This window comes from Lichenostomus cassidix, chromosome 10 (assembly GCF_008360975.1).
Source record: "Lichenostomus cassidix isolate B80296 chromosome 10, HeHo_3.0, whole genome shotgun sequence".
Lineage (NCBI taxonomy): Eukaryota > Metazoa > Chordata > Aves > Passeriformes > Meliphagidae > Lichenostomus > Lichenostomus cassidix.
The window spans coordinates 12,833,833-12,855,565 of record NC_139491.1 but is presented as its reverse complement, the minus strand read 5'-3'; the positions used below and the strand labels follow the sequence as shown (position 1 = coordinate 12,855,565).

General features: G+C 40.0%; 1 protein-coding gene across 1 annotated transcript in view; it reads left to right on the top strand.

Annotated features, from left to right (window-relative positions):
- The window catches only part of PRTG (protogenin), a 76,670-nt gene that overhangs the window by 52,778 nt on the left and 2,159 nt on the right, over positions 1 to 21,733 (top strand). Inside the window, exons 12-18 of the mRNA XM_085070695.1 lie at positions 12,051 to 12,146; positions 12,703 to 12,889; positions 14,528 to 14,655; positions 15,410 to 15,580; positions 19,167 to 19,349; positions 19,928 to 20,048; positions 20,980 to 21,145. Of these exons, the coding sequence (XP_084926821.1) occupies positions 12,051 to 12,146; positions 12,703 to 12,889; positions 14,528 to 14,655; positions 15,410 to 15,580; positions 19,167 to 19,349; positions 19,928 to 20,048; positions 20,980 to 21,145 (1,052 nt within the window). The remainder of the gene's footprint in view (positions 1 to 12,050; positions 12,147 to 12,702; positions 12,890 to 14,527; positions 14,656 to 15,409; positions 15,581 to 19,166; positions 19,350 to 19,927; positions 20,049 to 20,979; positions 21,146 to 21,733) is intronic.

Below are 21,733 nucleotides of genomic sequence, written 5' to 3'. Positions count from 1 at the left end.
GTTAAGTAGCTGTGTGTTTATTTTACTTAAGCAATCAATCAGTCAGACTGCTTTCCACTTTCTAAGTGTTGTATAAACTTCATATGCAGAGGGATTACATCAAGATAATTTTCTTCTCCTTTTTTCAATCAAGATAGTGATATAGGTTGAATTTAAATCTTGAATGCATTAGGAAAGTTCACAAAAATAACCTTGTTTATTAATTGTATCCTAGTCTTCTGCTCTGTACCTTTCAGTTCATTAATACAATGCTTGACATGTATTAAATGCTTGTTCTTCACAAAACTATTAAAAATACAGTAGATAAGGCAGAAGATTTAAATTATGACTTGTTTGTGCTCAAACATTTGGACCACAGTAGCATTGCTTCCTATGAAAAGTGATTTTGTTTATTTTTTAAAAAGTTAAACATTTTTAAAGAAAAACTTAACCAGAAAAAATTCCCATGTATATAATTATGGAAAATACTTTACACATTTAAGAAACATTCTTGAAGAAAACACAATCAGTAAAATTCTACTGCAGTTTCTGCAGGGGTGTATTTTCTTTTCCATGTTGTTATTGTTATTCTGAGCATCCTTTAAAGTACTGTAGTTTTTACCTGTAGTAAATACTATCTACGTTAGAAACATGTAATGTTGTAACCCATTTCCATGTGGGGAAAGATATACTTTTGTCTTTACAAAATACTACAAAGTATAAAATACATAGTAGGTGCTCTGTTGTCAGCTGGACAGTCTGAACTACTCTGAGTAAAGGATTTGAGCTCCTGAGAATATTAGGTCCAAATTCAGATTGCACATGTTGACCTCTTTTACACTACCTGCAAGTTTTGTCTATGGTGCTTTCAGGAGTTGGTGTTTCAGAAATTTGGTCTTAATTAGTCTTCAAATAAACCATTAACATCTATTTAACTAAAAGCAACAACATCATTAACTTGCATAGCTGCTGCCACTAATATAGACTGAGTAATCCTCCTGATAGATTATCTTAGAAGTGCAGAGTCTTGGCCTGGAAAGAGATGGACATAAGATGTCATTGAAATACTGTTTTGGAAGGAATTGATGTGGAGATGAAAAGTTATTATAATCTTTACAGAGAAGCAGATCACCCTGGCCTTCTAGATGGGTATTTTCAGCAAATTTCAGCATACTGAAAGCATTCAGAAAGGAGTATGAGTATGTAGTATATCAGGCTTCATTGCCTGCTGACAAGCTGTCACTTACCGTGTTCTTTTAATAAACGTTTCTGTGCAAATTCATATCACAAAACTCATTATGAATAGCTCCTGCCAGTGTGCTGTTGGATATAACAGTGGTGAATATTACAGCCAAGGATGTTCTAGGGTCCTGGATACTTCTGTTATCATTACAAATGGAAATTTTCCTTAGGGCATGTTTTAGAAGTTCGGGATGTGCTGTATAAAAATGTAAAGTCTAAAAATAACACTGCTGTGCCAAACCATTAGGGAGGTGGTTCAGTATAATCTAAATGTAATTAAAATGAATACCCTTGCTAAATGTCAAAGATATGCAACCAGTCAGAGACACTTGTAGGGAATGAAGCCTCTAAGAAGATAGTGAGGGAAAAGTAACAGACATGTTCATGTATGGGGAGAAAACCTGCAATGCATTTCATGGCTGAGGAAACAGAGACCTGTGTCCTCGTGCCATCACACTTCAGGTGACATTACCTGCTGAGCTAAGGCCTTTGAGATGAACTCTTTACAAGTGATAGTAGCTGTCTTCCTTGCTTCCTGGTTTATTAACCTGTGAATTGGAAAGTATTTAGCATCATAGGATGGATTTTCAATGAATAATTTATATTAAAAGTAGTGTAGAAAAAGAAGCTCAATGCCAGCCCTTTTGCATGGTTTTTTTTTTAATGCATCTGGATTTAAGTTCAGCAAATGAAGAATGAGAGTTGTAATATTAGCAGTAAATGTATCAGTCTAGCTGGCAGCTCATGACAGATGGGTTGGTTTAGCAATTTCCCTGTAAAAGTTGTCAGCTCTCTAGGTTAGCTTGCCCCTCCATCCTGTGTTCAACAAATGAGTGCCAAATACTGAGTGTCATTAAGAGGCTGCTTTATTTCCATCTGCAGAGAGTCTGTTTGGTAGCAGCTCAGTGCCCACACAGCTGTGCATGCCCATGAGTGGGCACAGGGTGTCTGTCTGTCCTGCAGTGCCCCTTGGCTGCCTGCTGTCCCAGCAGTGAGAGGGAGCCCTGTGTGAGCAGAACAGGGCCCTTGACACCTGCAATAACAGAACATCCTGCTGGAGTTTGGTCCCTAATTATTGCAGATGCAACTGGATAGAGCCCATGCAGACAATATCTGCCTTAAGAAAAATATAGTGGTGGTTTCCCCTTATTTTGTTTGTTTTCCTGTCATGATTGACTTGTTTTATACCACCTAGCAAGCTGAATGTTTTTTAGTGCAGTTCCTTGTTACCCTCTGAAGAAAGAAAGAGCCAGACTGATTCTTAGTTGCCCTGCCTGAAACTTTTGCATCTTGCAGTCATGCTCGCAACAGCACAACTCCCAAAGCTTGAGATCTGAGTCACCAGACCACAGATGTTTTTGCAATGAAACCGTGCACCTCCTACAAAGTCACTGTGGTGCAAGTAATGATAGATAGTGTTTTCATTTTGCTGCACAAAAGGGTCAAAATGGCATGGGGAGTCTATGACAGACTAGCAGAAAATGTTGGTTCTGAAAGAAAATTTATATCATAGCTCTAGGGGAAAGTTTGGGCGCTGTGAACAGATTGCCTTTGTCATTGTGTGCAAATGTGTTGTTTGTAAGGTGATGCTGGATGTCAGGCAGTCAGTGCATATGTATGATAGAGCTTAGTGCCTGAACAGATGTTGAACCAAATTTGGTAGAGTGCTTACTGCATTGTGTTTAGGTGCATCTTCTGGAAGTATTCCTCTTAGCATGAAGGCGAGGCAAATTGTCTAAATTTTCTCCCTGCCTGCAGCCCAGAAATGTTACTCTCCACTGGAGAGATCATCTTTTCAGTCTCTTGCATCTTACAGAAAAGAACCTTTTACAGCATGCTCCGGTTTCGAGGCGTGTTTGTAGCAGCATTTCTGTGTGGGTTGTTTCTTTCCCTTTTTCCTGAGCTGCTGTTATAATGTTTGATTCACTCACAGTGTTCTGTCACTTGTGCATGGCTCACTGCTGTGTGTGAGGAACCTGTTGTGTGGGGTGGCACATCCTATTTGGACCACTGCATGAATTCTCAGTGGACATGTGTGTGTTAGTAACTGGGTAATTACAGCTCTGCTGGCTCCTTCGGACACTCTCCCTCCCCCCTCGCCCTTCCTTTCTTCTTCCAGAGATGGCCTCTCTACATAATTCCATTAAAGTGATTGTGCTCCGAGGGGTGGACTGAGGGGCAGTGCTCTCATCTTTCAAAGCAGGACCAATGAGCTATGTGCTTTCCACTGGGCAGCAACAAAAGAAAAGGTCTCTCAGAAGAAAAGACGAGCACAAAAGATCAAAATTAGGTGTTTGTCCAGGCCTCTGGTATTGCTTTCAAGTTAGCTTTTGAGGGCTCACTTTGAAAACGGTGAGCCAGGCTAGTTAACATAAGGGTGTCTGCTGGTTTAGAGAGCGTTGTTAGAATAATATTGGGGGAGAGCTTTTTGCTTGTGCAATTTAACAGTTCTCTGAAATGCAGGAGAAACACAGGCTGATAGCAGACCTTACAGGCATGGTGGGAATGCCCTACAACTATGAGGAAATTGAGCAAACAAAATCCTTGAGATTTGCTTCATTTATTTTAAAAGATGAGATTTTATTTTAAAGATTAGAAACATTTATATAGTTCTTTTTTCCGTGGGCTCCAAAAGGCTGAAATGCTGTGTGCTGGGAATCCATCCTGCCCTGCCAACCCTCCCCCAGCACGTTTTTGTATGAAGCTGCTATTGCTGATGGTGGGCAGTAGAAGAGGTGATGTTTTTACTGCAAGGGGGTGTGAGGTGGTGTTTGTCCTGGGGCCCTCTAAGGGGATAGTGCAAAGCTACAAAAGGGATACAGACCCTTTTCAGATTTAGACAAATAAGCGAGAGCCATCCAAAGCCAGGGAAAGCCAGACTGTTTAGCTGGATCAATTCACATGTGTCATATGTTCTAGTTTCTACCAAAATAAACTTTTACAATGTTGTACAAAGAACAAATTGCTTAGTTTCTACTTCAGTTATTTGGTTTGCAAAGGAAAACATGAGTATCACACACAGTCTTTGTTCCATCTAAATGTTTAAAGTTACCTTTAAATTGAAAAAGAAGTCATTAGATGTACAATAGTGGTGATTTGCAACTACCCAAACTATTTTAATCTGATATTAAAAGGTTGTTATCTAAAATGTGATCAATTCAGTTGTGCGACCAATTAAAATTCCAACTCCTTTAAAAATAAAAGAAATTAAATATTATTATTTGAAGCTAATAATGCTAGCAATTCCATATCCAAGATTAAAAAAACTGTAATAGAACAGCATTGCTTAGCTGGGTTTAATTGCTTAGTGATATGTATAAGCAAGGTAAAAGGGCATTTTTAGCAAAGTGAAATAAAATCCAATACTGAAAATTTGAGAGGGAATACCTGCTTCAGAGAGGAACAGACCTGAATTTGTATCATCCTCCTGCCTCCCAGCTTTATGTTACTGTTTGGCTTGATGCACTTCTCTCTGTCCTTTCCGTCTGGTGTATTTGAAATGTATTTGCTTATTTTCCTAATAAGTTTCTGCTGTATTTACATTACTTTGCTTCAAAAGTACATTTTTAAGGATAGTATTTCTCAGTGCTCTTCCTTTCCCACCCTTCCCCCTTAATAATTCCCCTGGACCTCTGTTGCTTGGAGCAGACTTTGGCTAGCCCCAGATTCGATGTCAAAGGCCGTGACCCGATGTCAGAGCAGCCCATGCTGCTGGCCTCTTCTTTGAATAATTATCTGGAGTTTATTGTGTTGAAGGGATGGGCTTGGGGGCAGCACAGTCACCCTGGCAAACCAGACCGATGAGCTATCCAGCCAGACCACTGCCCAACAATGGACCTGTGGGTTACACAAAAAATCCAGCAGCACAAAAGATTAAATTAAAAATGGACATTTGGGCACAGAAGTTTTGTCCTTAGAACAACTGTTTTTTCTGCCTTCTGAATGTTTGGTGGTTTTGATACCTTTAAGTGAAAGGAAAAAAGTACTATTTTAAACTTTGTATGTAAGCTAGAATAAAGTTGAAATATTTTTCTTTTCTCCTTCCCCAACTGTTAGAATTGCGATACTGACTGTAGCTTAAGAAGTTAATTATTGGTTTTTAGTCACTGAACTTGGCTCAAAACATCAAGACACCAAACCTTTCTTTTCTTCTAGAAAAGTGCAATACCAATTCTTTTAGAAACAAGAACAAAGCCCCCAGTAATTTCATTTCCATCAATATTTTCCTTTTAAACTGCTGAGAACAGGGATGTTGAAAACAGGCATGAAAGTGTGTTCCAACAGTAAATGATAGTAAAATGTCCATTTTCTTTCGTCTTCCTTATCTTTTCCTCCCCCCAAACAGGACTTAAAATGTCTGAAATCCAGATTGTGGGGTGCTGTCTCTTCTTATCAGGACTGAATGAAAGGTTGCTGGAGGTGGACTCACTGTTCTGGAGGGGTGGAAAAAAAAGAAGTTCTTTCATGGTCTGACCTCGGATTCTTTCTTAATTTTATCTAGCCCTGACCTGTTGGCTCTGCTCTGGCTCCTTTCAAGGCCTTCAGAGCTTCACAAACATGCAGCAGCTGAAAGAAACAATGACAGGGCTTTTAGGGGTTGCAATATTACACTCTCATGTAACCTTGGCTAAGTAGCCTGTAAACAGATGCTTTCTCTGAAGCATTTGCCAGAAAGCCAAAATTTTGGCTGTGTTGGTATCGGCAAACACTTTGTAACACTTTTGATTTAGGACTCCTCATTTTGTATTCAGTATAAGCTTCAGCTGAATGAGCAGTTAGCCAGAGTGTGTCTTGTGTGTACAATGGGGTTGTGGAACCTGCTGTTACAGGTTTTATATTTATCTTTATGCTGTAGATTTACCTGGAACAGAAGAATTGTATGAGGACAAATTATCTAAATCTAAATAGGGTAAGCTGATTTGAAGCTAGTGTTAATATGTAATCAGGACATTGGCATTTCTCTGTATTCTTTTGAGAAGGGAGGATGGAATTATACATAGATTAGGATTTTTCATTGGCTGTGTTGTTAGTGTCATGCTGCTTTAGTCTTAGAATGTTTTAATTATGTAATAAAATATTGAGAATTAAATTTTTGTTCATGTGAATGTGGAAGTGACTTTATTGTTCTTAGTAACGTTTTTGAAAAGTTTGGTTTGTGCACTCTTGGTAATTTAAGAATGAGGTAGTTGCATTATAAAGTGCTTCACCAGCTGCAAAGTGATTAGAAGCACGTTTCTGTTTTCAGTTGTTTAACTGTGAATACAGGCATTTAATCTTTGATGCCTCCAGTTTTTCCAGCTGTGTCCATTGGAAGTGCATGAGGACACCAGCTGGCTGCCATGAGGTATAACTCTGCCAGATGGAATGAACCCACTGTGGCTGGAGATGTTCCTTCCTCTCCCCAGGCCACCTTTACCACTTGGGAAATGGCTTCAAAACAGAGAACCTGGAGTTGCTTCTGCCTACCATTGTGTATATATTTACCAGACCATTTGTATTATCCCAAGCTTTGAAAACTGGGCTCTGAATGGTTAATCTGTGTTTAACTAATAGATGTGATTTGAAAATATTAAAATCTTAAATTTTGGGGGGAAAAGTGGGAATATCTGAATGTAAGTATTTCTGACTGACAGCTGTTTTGTAGTTGCAAGTTCTCCCCTTCCTGAAAGAAAAATGGAAGATTTACGTAGAAGCAAGGCTGATGGCAGGAGTAAAGAATACTGAATAATTGCAAGCTGGTGCAATAAAATGTAGATGTTCCAATGAGATGTAGAGCAACAGAACTGCTAATAAGTCAAGTCTCAGTTCTTTGTGATGTTTTTGCAGTTTCTCTGTTTCTCACATCCAGACAGATAAAGAGCTGTGGTTCTCCCTCCATGCTGGGAAATGAAATGACTTGACACAAACCCAGGGTCAGAACATCTGGGTGCACTGTAGTATTTTTCTTGAACAATCTGTTTGTATCTACTGTGAGCTCCCTGTCTCCTTTCTGACCAGCTAAATATGATCTCTAAGATTATATCTCAGGCATGTAGTGAAACAGTAAAATACACAAGTAAATAATTGTCATCTGAATTCTTACTGAAATTCAGCTGCTGTAAAGTTACAATCCATGTTTTAAATTATAGTTCAACTTTTTTTTCCCCTCATGTTTGCAGTATTTAACTTTGCACTGGTTTTACTCTGAGGTGTAAGATCCATTCATAGTCCTGCAAAACAAAGACAAGGCTCCCCCGTGTGTCTCTCTGCTGAAAAACCTACCAGGGTTGGGTCTGCAGGACTCACTGCAAATTCTTGTGGGAGAGTGAATGACAGGATGTGGGATTCCAGAATATCACCAGGGAGCAGTGACCTGCCTACAAAAACTGCCACAGGAAGATGAGGCTGATCTGACATAAACTGCAGACCAGTGATTTTTGGGACAGTATCTATTTTGATATTTGAAGTTAATCAACATAAGACATAAACAGAAGGCATAAGATACTTTTTCCTACTATTATTTTATAGGAGTAGTGTTACCAGAGGCAAAATTTGTGCCTGGGATGGAACTGTTCTTCACATGTTCTTAATGCTGATAGGTTTTGATTACATAAAAAGGTGTGTGCAGCAGATCCATTGAGCTGTGTGAAGCTGCTCCAACTTATCTCATCTAGCCTGTGATGTCTTTTACGACAGGCTCTGTGTGTCTCAAAGGCACTCGTGTAATAAAATTAATGAATTAGCTTTAGTGTTTCCATCAGCATCAGTGTCAACCCCCTGAACTGTACAAACAGTGTAGATTTTTGTCCTTTCCGCCAGCTGATTTAAGTAATGACAATAAAAATCCCTATGAAAGATCTGTAGGTGCTGTGACAATTTTAAAACAATCTAATACAAACAGCACAACCCCCCCCGCAATGATATTTAATAGAAACAAATTAACTTTAAAACATCCTACCAGTTGGTAAATAGATAAGGTACAAAATTGTTCCTGTTCTCCTTAGGGTTGGGAACAAGGCTTCAGCCTCTACAGAAATGCTGGCAATTGCAAAAGAATTAATTTAAACAATTCAGTGTTACCAGTTATTCAGAGAAATTTTGGAAATGCAGAGGTGAAATCTTGATGTGAGGTTTTTTTACTGAAGTTGAATTTACACTGAGTGGGCTGAGTAAATCACTGCACCTGATTTGTTTCTGAAGTGCAGTGATTTTCTGTGGAAAGATGTGTTACTCCTGGGTCTGTTGTGAGCATGACTGTTTCCTCCAAGCCTCCTGTGCATGGATGGTACACACTGAATTTGAGACTGTCAGTCCCCAGGTGGCCATGCTATCCCCAGTCTTTTATCAATGATTTATGTGTCAACTACTCAAGATACCTGTGCTGCTTAAAGATAAGAAAGATCCTGAAGTTTGTTTTCTCTCTGCGGATATGTCTGGCTTTGAATGTTTGATCCAGCTGATGAACTGCGAGATGAAAGTGTTTGTGCCAGGTGTGTGTTGGGATTGCCATTGAGGAGTAAATCATATCATAAGCCTGTAAATGAAATGTAAAGTTGTAAAAATTATTCTAAACAAAGTCTACTTCAGACAAAAAATATTTCCCACCACCTCATAAAACAAATAGCAAGCAAGTATCTGTTGGAACTGAGGCAGATCTTTGGCAGATCTTTGGTTACTGTGTTTGACACTTGGTGAAAAAATGATTAACATGGATCTGCATCTTGGTGCTGTTTTGAACTGCTCTTTGCTCATATTATGTGTGTATTCTGTGAAGCAAGTTTCACATCCATTTCTATTGCTGTTCAGTACACTGTCTTTAACTCATTTTTGTTCTCCTTTTTAGATGACATTTAGGCTTTCCTAGGCCAGTACATAAAGTACCTCTCCCTCCTCAGTTGCTATTTCAATTACAGAAACCAGCAGTTGTGTTTAACCATAGAAGCCCTAATGTGTGACAGGTTAAAAATTCTGACATCACTTTTGGCTTGAACTAGTCCTGCTACCAATTAAACCATGATAGCATGAAGTGGAAATAACCTTGTTTTTCAGATGGTAGGGACTAGTTGGGAGACTTTACTTTTAAGCAGGTTTTTCTATATAAAGATAATTCTGCTTGAAACTTCTTGTGTTATGCAGGAGTAAGAAGAATGGCATTCAACATTGTGCTTCTTCTACATGTAAAGTGTTAAGGATACTTAAAAGTAAGGTTTTAAAAGCATGTTTTTCTCAAAGACATTTGAATTTTTTTTTTGTGGGCGTTAGAATTGTTTTCCCTTTCTTCCACATCCCATTATTCTTCCTTTTCTCCTCCATCGAGTGTTAATGAGAAATTCAGTTAAAAAAAAAACGCGGTGAGGATAAACAGACCTCACAGGCTCCTCATTCAGCTCAGCAGGGCACTAGAGCTCAGCTATCCTTCATTTCACAGTGAAGATGATCAGTTCTGGGTGAGCACTTTCAAAGGGCAGGCAGTTTTTGAAGGTGCTCGGCAGGATGATGGATGGTGGTGCCTGTCACCCTGGGAGCTGCGGAAATGCAGCAGGGGGGCTGTGCTGGAGCTGTGAACAGAGGGGAGGCACACGGCAGCTGGGGCTGCTCGGGGCTGCTCAGCTCTCCTCCAGCTCCACTCTGCTCTAGGAATGCCTGGACAAGGGATTTTTTAATAACAGCCTCCAAAGCACAGTCCTAGTGAGATGGTGAAGATGTCTTGATGACCTCTGTTTTAAATTTTGGCTTTGTTTTTGAGTACTTGAGCTGCATGCTAATGTGTGTATTCCTACCACAGATTAAGAGGGCTGGGAAGGTACTTGTTCCTGCTTTTCTGAGATGTGTGCTGTAATTCCTCCACAAGGCACCATGACTTGATTTTGGTGTATTCAAACCACTTGGGACTTTTGAAATGTGTTTAGCATTCATACTTTTGATTGGGCCCAGTGTTTTTAATGCACCTTGTTTTCTTACAATTTTTAAAAAAGATTGCAATTTTTTGCAGATAACATCTTACCATTTTTCTGAATTTTCACTGTTAGAATTCCGTATTTTCTTTTTATCACTTGCTTAAGATTATTCTGTGTGTTTGTATCCATCTCCTTTTTTCTGATTTGTAATTTGTTGGCTAGGAGCAACTGATGTCATCTGTTGTAAAATTATTGTAAAGTGAAAAAAACCTTCAAAGCAAATGAGAATTTTACTCTAGTTTTAAGAAACCACTTTTTTTGGGTTTTTTTTCTTACATTTTGTTATTTGTATTGTCTGCTAGTGATGCTAAAATCTTCAAAAAATGGAAATGGCCTTCACTTGCCTATTCTACAATTAAGGTCAAACACATCATAGAAATACTTCAAATGTAATAATCCAAATACAGGAGCCCTTTTTCTTTTGCATGTGTATTTAGATTTTGGTAAAATAACCTTTCAAATATAAACATAAAATACATAGAGATGTTAACTCTACCTGGTGATATCTCATTTATCGCTGATATGTTTTACTACAGCACAAAAAAATTGTCTGTTTCAAAATAAATAGGAGAAGATTTTAGAAAGGGCATTATTAGGAAATTACTTTGCCATCTTTACAGAAACATTCAATCATTTTGCTTAGATGGTGTTGCTGGTGCAGTGACTGCAGAGGGAGCCAACGAACTGATGGAAAGAACGGTCCTAGTCCTGGTCAAGAAATGTCAGGAATTTGTGTTCCTGTTTATTTCACAGAGGCCACATCAAATCTCAGCTAAAAGGAGAAAGAGAGCAGCTTATTTTGAGAAGGGATAATATTATGGTATCTTAGGGCAAGGAAATAAGACATGTAACATGTGAACCTTCTGAAAACCGTAATTAAAAGAAATGGGTTCATGCCATTAGAAGGGGAGAATGTCCCACTCCCTGCATCAGTACTGGGGTGAAATTTAGCTCTTATGAATTGATAGCAAACACTGCCACCTTGCCAGTCATCACTGTGTGCACGGGGCTGGTTGCAAATGCAGTTGCAGCCATTCTGGTATCTGCACTCTGACCTGTGGGTGCCACATGCCATCACCACTTACAGAGAGCCCCAGGCCCCTTCCTAACCCATTTCACTATAACCATTTTGCCCTTGGATCAAGGCCACAGTATCATCAACAGAACGGAGAGTAGCAGCAAACTGCAGCATGGCCACCCAAAGGCTTGGGCAGAGAAAGGGAATGGGGAGATCCTTCCAGCTGGGAATGGTGACCCTCTAGGAGTGCCAGAATCACCTTTCAAGAAGACATACAGAGGCACAATTTCCTAGTCAAAGCATTAACAGTCCGTGTTGTTTCACAGTTTATCTGCTTTGAAACCTGGAACCAAAACATTTCCTATTTCTTTGCTGGGTCCTGTCTTGCCACTGCTTTGATTGCCCTCTTCCTTACAGCTTGTGTATCCAGAAATGAGTGTTGGTTCTGTGGACCTCCTGCTGTTTGTTTCAGCAAATCTGTATTAAAGGACTGAAAACACTTTCAATATGCTCAATCATACTATTAAATCTAGCTGTGTAGCTGTGATGGTGTGACTTTGTTACAGATAGAAAAGTGATATTTGTCGTACTCCCACTGATTCTGTTACAAACCTTTGTTCTAGGCTATTGTAAGTGAGACTGGGAGCTAACTGACTGCTTCTGGGCAAAGATTTGGGGGAATTCACAGGGCTGGAGTAAAGATAGGCTACCAGGGATCCAGCCCAGTCACCAGGGCTGCTGATTGTAGCAAAGAAGTTTTGAAACAAACTTGCAGAAGCATCAATTTGTCTCACTATCTGTGGAAGTCCAAATATGATTCCCCCCCCCGCTTTTTTTTTTCCTTATGCCTAATTGTTCCTTTGCTCTTTGTGCAGATCCTAGAAGAAAGTATCATGTGAGGCTGCTGGCATATAACAGTATGGAAGAAGGTTATCAGGCTGACCAAACAGTCAGCACTCCAGGATGTGTCTGTAAGTGTTGTAGATGCATGAAGAATTTATTGAGAGCTGAGCTGTTTCAGAGTTCCAGCAGCTTTGTGTTTTCAACCTATAAATAATAAATTAATTCAGTGTAGAAAGAGAACAAGAAAGATCATATCTGTGACAAATACTGCCCTAGTCATCCTGCAACTGAGACAGTGTCCTGTGTTCATGAAGTGCAGTTGAAGAAACAAGATAGCCCAAGCACATTGCCCTCCCCTGTTGGACTGGCTGCATCATCTATTGTGGGTCTTATTGTGGATCATATTGTGGACTTATTGTGGATCATATGAGGCATTTATCTCTCTCCCTTGCCTCTGTTGATAGTTCTGACTGTTTTTGAATAAACTAGTGGGACTGCAGAAATAATACGTGATTATATTAGGAGGGATCTCTTACAGCTTTAACCAGATTCCTGGGTCTGAATACTGGGTGGTGCTGGGTGAGGGCAGATTTGAATCCAAACTGTGGGCTCAGATCTCTAAATGTAACCAGTGTGTGTATACAGTGCAGTCAATAATTCCTGCTGCTGTTTTGTTCCAAACAGCTGTCCGTGATCGCATGGTGCCACCCCCACCACCTCCTCACCACCTCTATGCCAAGGCCAACACCTCATCTTCCATCTACCTGCACTGGGGAAAGCCTGCCTTCACCTCTGCTCAGCTCATCAACTACACAGTGCGCTGCAACCCCGTGGGGCTGCAGAATGCTTCCCTGGTTCTCTACCTCCAAACGTGAGTGCAGCACCGCTCAGGACTCCTGGTTTGCCAGTTCCAGATCCTTCCCACTCAGTTTCCACTCTTCCTGCTCTCTTTTAGTTGTCTTTTACTAGCAGCAGCTTTTATTTCCGCTAGAGGACTGTGTGTTTTGCTCATTGGCTGCTAGTTCAGTTTCTTGGGTTTTTAAAGATATATTCATAGAACAGCTTAATTCTCAACCAGTGATCCTTGTGTTGGATCACTGGGTTAGCTCTTGATTTTTTAATGTCTTTTCAGCTGTCTAGGTTGAATTTAATTTTAAGCTCTTCTTCAACCTATTTTATACGTAGCTTGTCTGGGCAAAGATGGAACATAGTCCAGTGTCTGATTTTAGGACTGAAAATGAGAATTTTTGAGGGGTTGAGCATTTAATTGTGGGAATGCCATGTTCCTGAGTGTGTGGCACCCTGCCAGGGGAAAACTGAGTAGGATTGCTTGATTGGCAGAGAATCAATGTGTGAGGGACAGAATGGCTGAACAGGGAAGGGAATCTGCCTTGGGTTGCTGTTCAGCCTCTGCCCAGGTGGTGTGGAGCAGAACTCTTTGCTCCATGCTGGGGTTTGTGGAGCTGTGGAGGGAATCCATGTGTGTAGCTGCCTCAAAACTTGTTTACTCGAGCCTCTAAATAAAAAAATGTTGTCTTAAAGGATAAATAGTTTCCATCCTAATATTCATGGTTTTCTCTTCCAAGAACACATCTGCTGCTGTATAACTCCCGGCTTAACGATTAGACACAGTATAATCACCATGTAAAGTTCTTAGTGTGCAATATGGAGCACAGCAATGAGTGCTGCTGTTTGTGATAGGATGAGGCTATTGCAAATACCAGTGACTGCCTCTGCAGTGTAGAAGATGAAAATACTAAATGAGATTTAATAAAGCAATATCTGTAGAGTATGACCAGTTTAAATTGAGATTTAATCTTGATTGGGGTATTATCACCCAGAATTAACCCTGGCATATATGAAAGATTTCTCTCTGTCCCCAGAATCAAAGTGAAGTAAAATGTCTACAATTGACTTTGTGATCAAATATTAAACTGCAGTATTATAATTAATATAATCGAATTTCCAATTAGTTTATTACTAAATATTACTACCAGATGAGTAGAGAGCATTCATATTGATCCCCTAAACAAGAGGTGTGGAGGCCATAAGTGGAAGGGGATGTTGCCCACACAGCCTTTGTGTGTCTGTGAACTGGGAAGCAGATCCAAGAGCCAACACCATTGCCTTGTCAGCTGTGATGCTGCAGTTTGTGACTACAGCTTGAAGCATAGTGTCCTATGGACAAGTGTTGAAAGGGCTGAGTTTGGGATACCTGCTGGTGATCCAGCCAATGATATTGCTTGTGCATCAGCTGTTCAAACAACCTTTACAAAAACTTGAGTTCAATTGACTGACAGCAGAGATAACATCCTCCCCAGAGCTCTAGGGTTGGCACAATTACATTTCCAGGTAGGCAGCACAGATGTGTCTGGCCTTGAACTGATTTGTCCTGTGTTGAACTGACAATGTGGATCTACTCAGGTGACTAAGAGATCTGATCATCTGAGTTTGGGATCTTCAAGTCAAGTGCTGCTGTTTAATGTATTTTATTCCTTCATCTATACAGGTCAGAGACTCATATGTTAGTTCAAGGTCTTGAGCCAAAAACCATGTATGAATTTGCAGTTCGATTGCACGTGGATCAGCTCTCCAGTCCTTGGAGTCCTGTAGTCTACCACACTACCCTCCCAGAAGGTAAGGAACCAGGGAAGGACCCAAAGGTTCTATAAAGAATGTTCTGTAAACCAAATGGCCTTATTATTAGTTTTAGGCTGTGTGTAGGAGAGGGAAATCCTTTCCTCTGAGGTACAGATACTACTCGACTTGGTAAGAGATAGAAGAATGCTATCAGGGAGATCCCTGTTTTGGAACTGTGAAATTCTTTTTCAAAATCCACCCCAAATCAGCACTGATTTTTATATAAAGTGTGATGTTTTCACTACTAGTAACCACTGAATAGAAATAACTTGAATAAAAACTTTAAAATATGTATTGAAAGGCCTGGCTCATTCATAGGCATTATGAAAATACATTTTAAGCCCCAAAAGTTTTGGAAACTGTAAGAATATTCCACATCTACTGCTTTAGCTGTTGGTTTGCTTTACTATCAGCTTGGTTGGGGAAAATCCAAACCTGCAGTTTCAGATTCTCACCAGTGTAATAAGTATTGGGAAGTATCTGTTCACAGGGTAATGAAGTGGGGCTTTGTCAGTAATGGTTTCTTTCTGGAGCTGAAGGAAAAATATGAAATTTGCTTTTACAGAATCTAAGCCGTTGACTGGCTCAGAGTTAACAGGAGATTGTCTCTCAAGGAGCAGTATGTGTTTGTTTCAATGTGGTTTCTGGGATGTAGCAGTGGCCAATAGGTCTGCACATCAGGTTCTTTCTGAGCAATTTAATTGCATGTAAATTGGGTTAGCCTAATAGCATTGTGTTACTGTTCTCACAGCACCATCTGGCCCTCCAGTAGGAGTGAAGGTGACTTTGATAGAGGATAATACTGCTTTGGTTTCCTGGAAGCCACCTGATGGTCCTGAAACAGTTGTTACACGTTACACTATCCTCTATGCATCTAGGAAGTCTTGGATTGCTGGGGAATGGCAAGTGTTGCACAGAGAAGGTAAAGTAAAATCATGAACCTACAAACTGGACAAACAATGATGCTACTTATGAGATGCTTTGTTACTTTCAGCCACCTTGGACTACAATAAGAGATAAATTCATATACATGTTCACATGAAAGCCCTAATTAGTTTAGAATTATTGCCATGGGAAAATGTATTTAAAACAAGTTCATATTCAGAAGGTGAGGGGACAAAGGGCTGTCTGGTGTTGCTTTGGAGCTCAGTGTGTGCATGTAAACCAAAATGTCTTGTAAATGCAATTACATCCCTCTTAACCATCTTGTAACTGTGATTGTGATGGTTTCATTCTGTAAATGCACTCTTTCAAATCTGAAGTCTCTGAGATGCCTTGCTCTCCAGAAATAAATGTTTAAGTGTGGCTGTGTGAGTTTATATGTTTGTGTCGATCACTGCCAATCCAGTTAGCTCAGTTTGCCTAATGAACTTTCTCCTACTCCCAGTAAATCACTCTGCAAATTCAATTTAGCTCTCTGGCTCTGTTCTGCTGCTGAGCCCCAGCTAGTCTAACAGTACCTTGGGTATGGTGACATGAGCTGCAGAGTCACATCTCTGTGATTAAATGTAGAGATTGTATCAATTTCTGTAGGCACTTTTCAGAATAACACTAGGATTCGAAGAGCTGAATCAAGAATAGATTTCTACTGTAACAAGGAAAAAGGAAAAAGCCATTTATTATTCCATTGGTACTCAAAATAGAGGCAGTTCAGAATAGATAATGTTCTAACAATGTCTTAAACCAGAGAGGAAAGCTGAGTGTTGCAGAGTAAAGTCATGTGCTTGAGGAGCCTATTTAAGAGGACTGCCCTGGAAGAGTTACTGTTTTGTTGTTCTGTGTTGCTACCTGGCTGAAAGCTCAGCTGTCAGCAGCGAGTGAGGCTGTAAATTTTCTGTGGAGATAATTCCAAAACCTTAATGAGTGTGCTCTCACAGAGGATAATTCACTTCACAGTCATGGAGAGTGAGCTGTTCTAGTTCAAAGCTGGTGGTTGTCCTTCGTGCTGCTCCTGAAGAGGGGATGAAGGACCAAGAGCCCTTCTGAAAGGTGGCAGAGCCACTTTGTCTGCTGCAGCACAATGGTATTTGTCAGGCTGGCCTCAAATAGAATGGGCAGCTGTGAAGAGTAACAGGATAATGACTATTGAACTAAATTTGTGAAAAATAACTAGTTTCTGAAATATCAGTCAGGTCTGACTATAGGGGGAAGATTGAACCCATGGGTTTTCACTACTAAAATTGCTCAACGAAACAGTAATTTAAATAAAGTTGTCCAATTAAATTGTTGGAAGAAACAGCGATATAAAGTTATCATATTATAGGACAAATTTACTAATTATTTTTACTCAGCATAAACCCCAGCAGATTTAAATTCACAGAGAGCTTATATTTGAAGACTAAATCTTGTCATTCTGCTGATGATACCCTGTATTTGCTGCATGCAGCAAAGTGGCTGAATTGCTTTCAGATACATCCTTCAGCTCAGTCATGCCTGTGTAACTGAACAGCATCTCTGATTGTATTTCACCAGAGATTTCGGATGACGGGATGGCAATAACAGTAAACATTTTCATGTGCTCCCATACTGAAAGTGTTGGAGGGAATGAGCAAATGGAGAGCTATAAATCTTGGTGTATTACTATGTCCATCAATGCTAGAGCCACAAATATTGTATTTTGACATATATATTAGGGTTTGAGGCATGGTATGGAATTCAGGCACACTAGGACAATCTGTTATGCTCTTAGTTAAAGCATGGGTGAAAAAGTCTGTGAGAGAAAATTGGTATGTAGAGCTAAAATTGGGCAAATACAGTGATCAGCCCTGTGACAGGCCTTGCATAGGTAATTTGAGGTACAAGCAGGGTTTGGGGGGTTTTATGCACTTATTCTGATTAGATCAGTTAATCCTGTGCAACAAATAGTGTTGTTTTGTCTTCACGCTAAACTTGTTCTGCAGAAGATTTGTGAAATCTTGACCACATTCCATTCTCACACCTCCAGAGAAATCCCCTCAAATAAAAAAATATATTTTAAAAAACACCAAACCAAAGACTTGCCACAAACCAACCCTGCCACCTATAAAAGTCTTTGCATGGGCTTTAATTTTCTACCAATCCACCCCCTAATTTGACTGAGCTTGTGTTAGACATGGCAAACCCACAAATTATAATTGCATTTTGGTGCTAATCCATGATGTGAGTTATCTTCCAGCCACCTTCTCCTTCTTCCCTAATTCTCTTCAAGTGGATCAGAAGTTACAGCCCTTGCACACTTGGTGTGCAGTAAATCAGTACAAAGTGCTCACTTGCTTCAGCAATGCAGCAGATTGGGAAGGAGCTGGTGGGAAAGAGCCTGTGATATTGAAATGTGACCTTTCACTCTTGCTGGTGCTAAATATTACAGCTCCTTTGGTTACAGATACCTCACATTTTACTTCAAATGCTTTCAGCTAATGGTTTTTTTATGGAAGAACTGAAATAGCTTTTGAAGTAGCTTCCTTTTTGCCAAATGTATAATCTTTTCTGTCAACAAAACAACCTTATATTTTATAGGCTCCCATGATACTGTAAGTTTTGACTTCTCAAACTGATTAAAAGAGTTAAAATTTGACTTAAGTCTGAGAAAGTGAATGGATAATGTGAAAGAGAACAACAGATAGATTTAGTGCTGTAACTGGCACTATTTAGGGAAAGAAAAGTAGTATATTTTTATGGTAGCAAGAAACACAGGCGTTTTAGAAATGAATTGGAATTCTAAGCAGTAGTTGCAGTCCTTGGGCAGGCAAAGCTCTCATTGACTTTGATAGGAGTTTTGCCTGTCAAAGGACAATGCTAGTGAATCCTATTTATGTTCTTAATCTTTTTTCCTGCCTTCAGGGACTTTTGGAAATGAATCCCTAGCATATGAAAAAGACATTTTCTGTAATATTCTTAGTAGCACAGCTTAGATGCACAGTAATCAAGGAAGCCTACACAAATCTAAATAGGGTTTAATTTTATTTTAAAATCATGGTATAATGTGCTCTTGCAAAGCTGTCCTGTTCATTTAACTAACTAGACCTGAAATTTGATAAACTGAACCTGGATTCTTTTGTTATGTTGATTTTCACTCGTGTTCATGGTACAGTGGGTGGAGGAGAGGCACATACATTGTGTGTAAGAGAGGTTTAACATTCTGGTTTCACTGCCTGAGAGCCTGGTTAACGCTGCATGCATCTCACAGATGTGATCACAACATAAAGGCTGTCACATTGAAATGCAGCTGGTGCTAGATTTAGGTTCAGTGTGCTGTGTAGCCAATGTTTGAGTCTTGGTTTTGAACTATACTGGCCCTTCACATTGTCCTGTGTTCCAGTAGAATGGAGAGAAAGGAAACAAAGGATGAGAAGGCAAGCCCATTTCATTCTGTAGCTGGTCTATGCAGGGTAGAATGTATCAAAGTGATCACAGTCCTCAAGGAAGATTTAGAGGTGGTATTGGAGAATAAGTGTAGGTTCCAGTGTCTAAATGTCAGTCTGTTCCCAAAATTTCATCTAACTGGAACTGTCTATCATATCTTTTCACAGGAGCAATGACCATGGCTTTGCTGGAAAACCTCGTAGCAGGAAACATCTACTTGGTTAAAATAGCAGCCTCCAATGAAGTGGGAGAAGGACCCTTCTCAAATGCAGTGGAATTTGCTGTCCTGCCAAAAGAGACATCAGAGTCTAACCAGAGACCTAAACGCTTGGATTCTGGAGATCCCACAAGTCAGTAGCAATGTTTTGATTGCTCTGTCACAAGTGCTGGGGAGAAAAGATCCCTGTTTGTTTTAGCTGTAACAACTTTCTGAGTAAACCATTCTGTTTTATGTGAGGCAGTCCTAACAGTGTAGCATTTTCTTCTTCTAAATTCAACAATTTTGGAATTTTTATCTCAGTTCAACTCAGAACTGGTCTAATTCTCTTGATCAGAAACTGAAGGTTTGCCTTTCAAATGAGAATACATAACTGGTTTGAATTTTACATCAGTAACTTTGCAGCCACTCTCCTAAGGCATTTCCTTTAAGTCCTTTATCTGGCTTGAGATACCAGTAGCACTGGGTCTGTCCCACGAGGCAATCTCTTCCTCCCCTCCCACACCAGGACTGCACTGACCAGACACTCCTCTGGTCTACAAGTTTTATTTTCAAAAGTATAAAAATGTGTGACAGAAAAGGCCTGGAAATCTCATTAGAAGGAAGCATTTGTCTCTGTGGTTGTAACTGTAACCCTATTAATTTCCTGACAGGGAGCAGGGGTTAACTCTTCTTATTTACTGAGCCTTTCTATGTTCCTTTTTGATACAGCTTATTCTGACTATTACCATCTGGACCAGAAATCAATGACTGGCATTGTTGTTGGGGTTTGCATAGCCTTGACCTGCATCCTTATCTGCATCCTGATCTTAATTTATCGCAGTAAAGCCAGGTATGTTTTTGCTCTTGAAGATGGAACTCTTTTTCAATGCACTCATTCTTGGGATGTGTCTGCTCCTCCAAGAGGGCTAAGTTCTCTGAAGTACTCTGTCTCTTCACCTGTTTCTACCAGCATTGGAAACAAAACACTTTGTTGGCTCTTCCTACTCTGCCTGAGCCCCTTCTCCAATGAAAAGGAGGAAGAACTCACAGAGTGAGTCAGTGGTGGTGCTTTGACATCTAAGTATGAGGCATGTTTCCAGCTGACCCCCTGTTTTAAGTCAGATAAGCATGCTGCTGTACATCATCTGCTCTTCCTGCTTGACCCTGCAGCCTGCCCAGACCTGGCTTGCAAGGCTTTAACCCCCTGGGTGTTGCTGGACAAGAGGAACTCTGACATAAAGGAGTTCCATGATGCAGATTTTAAAGCAGATTCATGATGCAATTTCTGTCTGTCTGTCTGTCATCAGCTGCTAGAAGGTATAAACTGGCCCAGTGACTCTGCCCAAAACTTCGGGATCAGAACAAGTCACTTGAAATAATAAATTAAAAAACTATCCGAAAGTGTTTTTCAGGAACAAGGGCTTTTTAGCATACATGCAGGAAAAAATATGGACTGGGAGACAGTCTCTGTGTAGCATTGTAGAAAGGTCTTAATGTCATTAGTGGTTACTTCCTCCAAGTAATATTGCTAATCATGACAATTCCTGTCTGCACATAAGCTTGTAGCCTACTGTGTATGATTAACTGGAAGCAGATGTTATTTTTATCACAAGCAATAACATTTAAATTCCACGTGAGTTAGCAGTATCATATAACAAAATGTAAATGCCAAGAATATACCAGGATTACTTGATTAATAATAGCTTTGAAGTTTATCCTTTTTTTTTTTTTTTGTATTGTATTCCTGTGGGTCAATTTTATTCCTACTTAACATTGTGTAGGAAAACATCTGCTCCTAAGCCTGTGCAGCAAAGCACTGACCAGCTGTCACGTACCAGCATCTCATTAGCCAGTCCTAATGAGGTGGAGAAGAACATTGAAGGAATTGCAGAGAATGAAGAATCTTTATTGCCAATGATAGTGGGAGATAACTTCATCGATGCGAAGGTACTGTGAGCTTTACTGACACCCAGATCAGAAATCTTTCTTCAGAATTCATTGTTACAACATCAGAGTCCTTATCAAGAGTAAAATATGTATACTACAAACCTCCAGGAGGTTTGTTGGTTTTTTTTTTTTTTTAATGGGACAAGCACAACTTGGCAGTCCAGGCTTAAATTTTCAAGACCTATCTGAAAGTTCAGCTGGAGATCCGTTTCAGTGCATTTGTCTTTGACTGCACTCTGCAGATTGCAGAGTCTGGCTCTGGCACAGCATCAAAGGATAAAGGCTCTGCAGATTCAGGGCTGCTCTGTGGCTTCTGCTGACCCAAGGAGATAAGTGAGAGTCCTTGTCAGCACGTAGCTGATTAAGTGCCTGTGCACAGTCTAGTCAACTACGGCACTAAGCAGGTGTTAAAAAACCTGGTTTTCCGTATATTTACTGGTAAGACAATGTTGCAGTTCATAAACTCATTATTAACCTAGATGGCAGAATGTATCAGTGGGTGTGGAGAATCTTCAGTCCAGCAGTCCAGTGTGACAGCACCTCAGTGGCCTTCCTTTCACATGCAGGCATACTGAGTTAAGGCTTGTT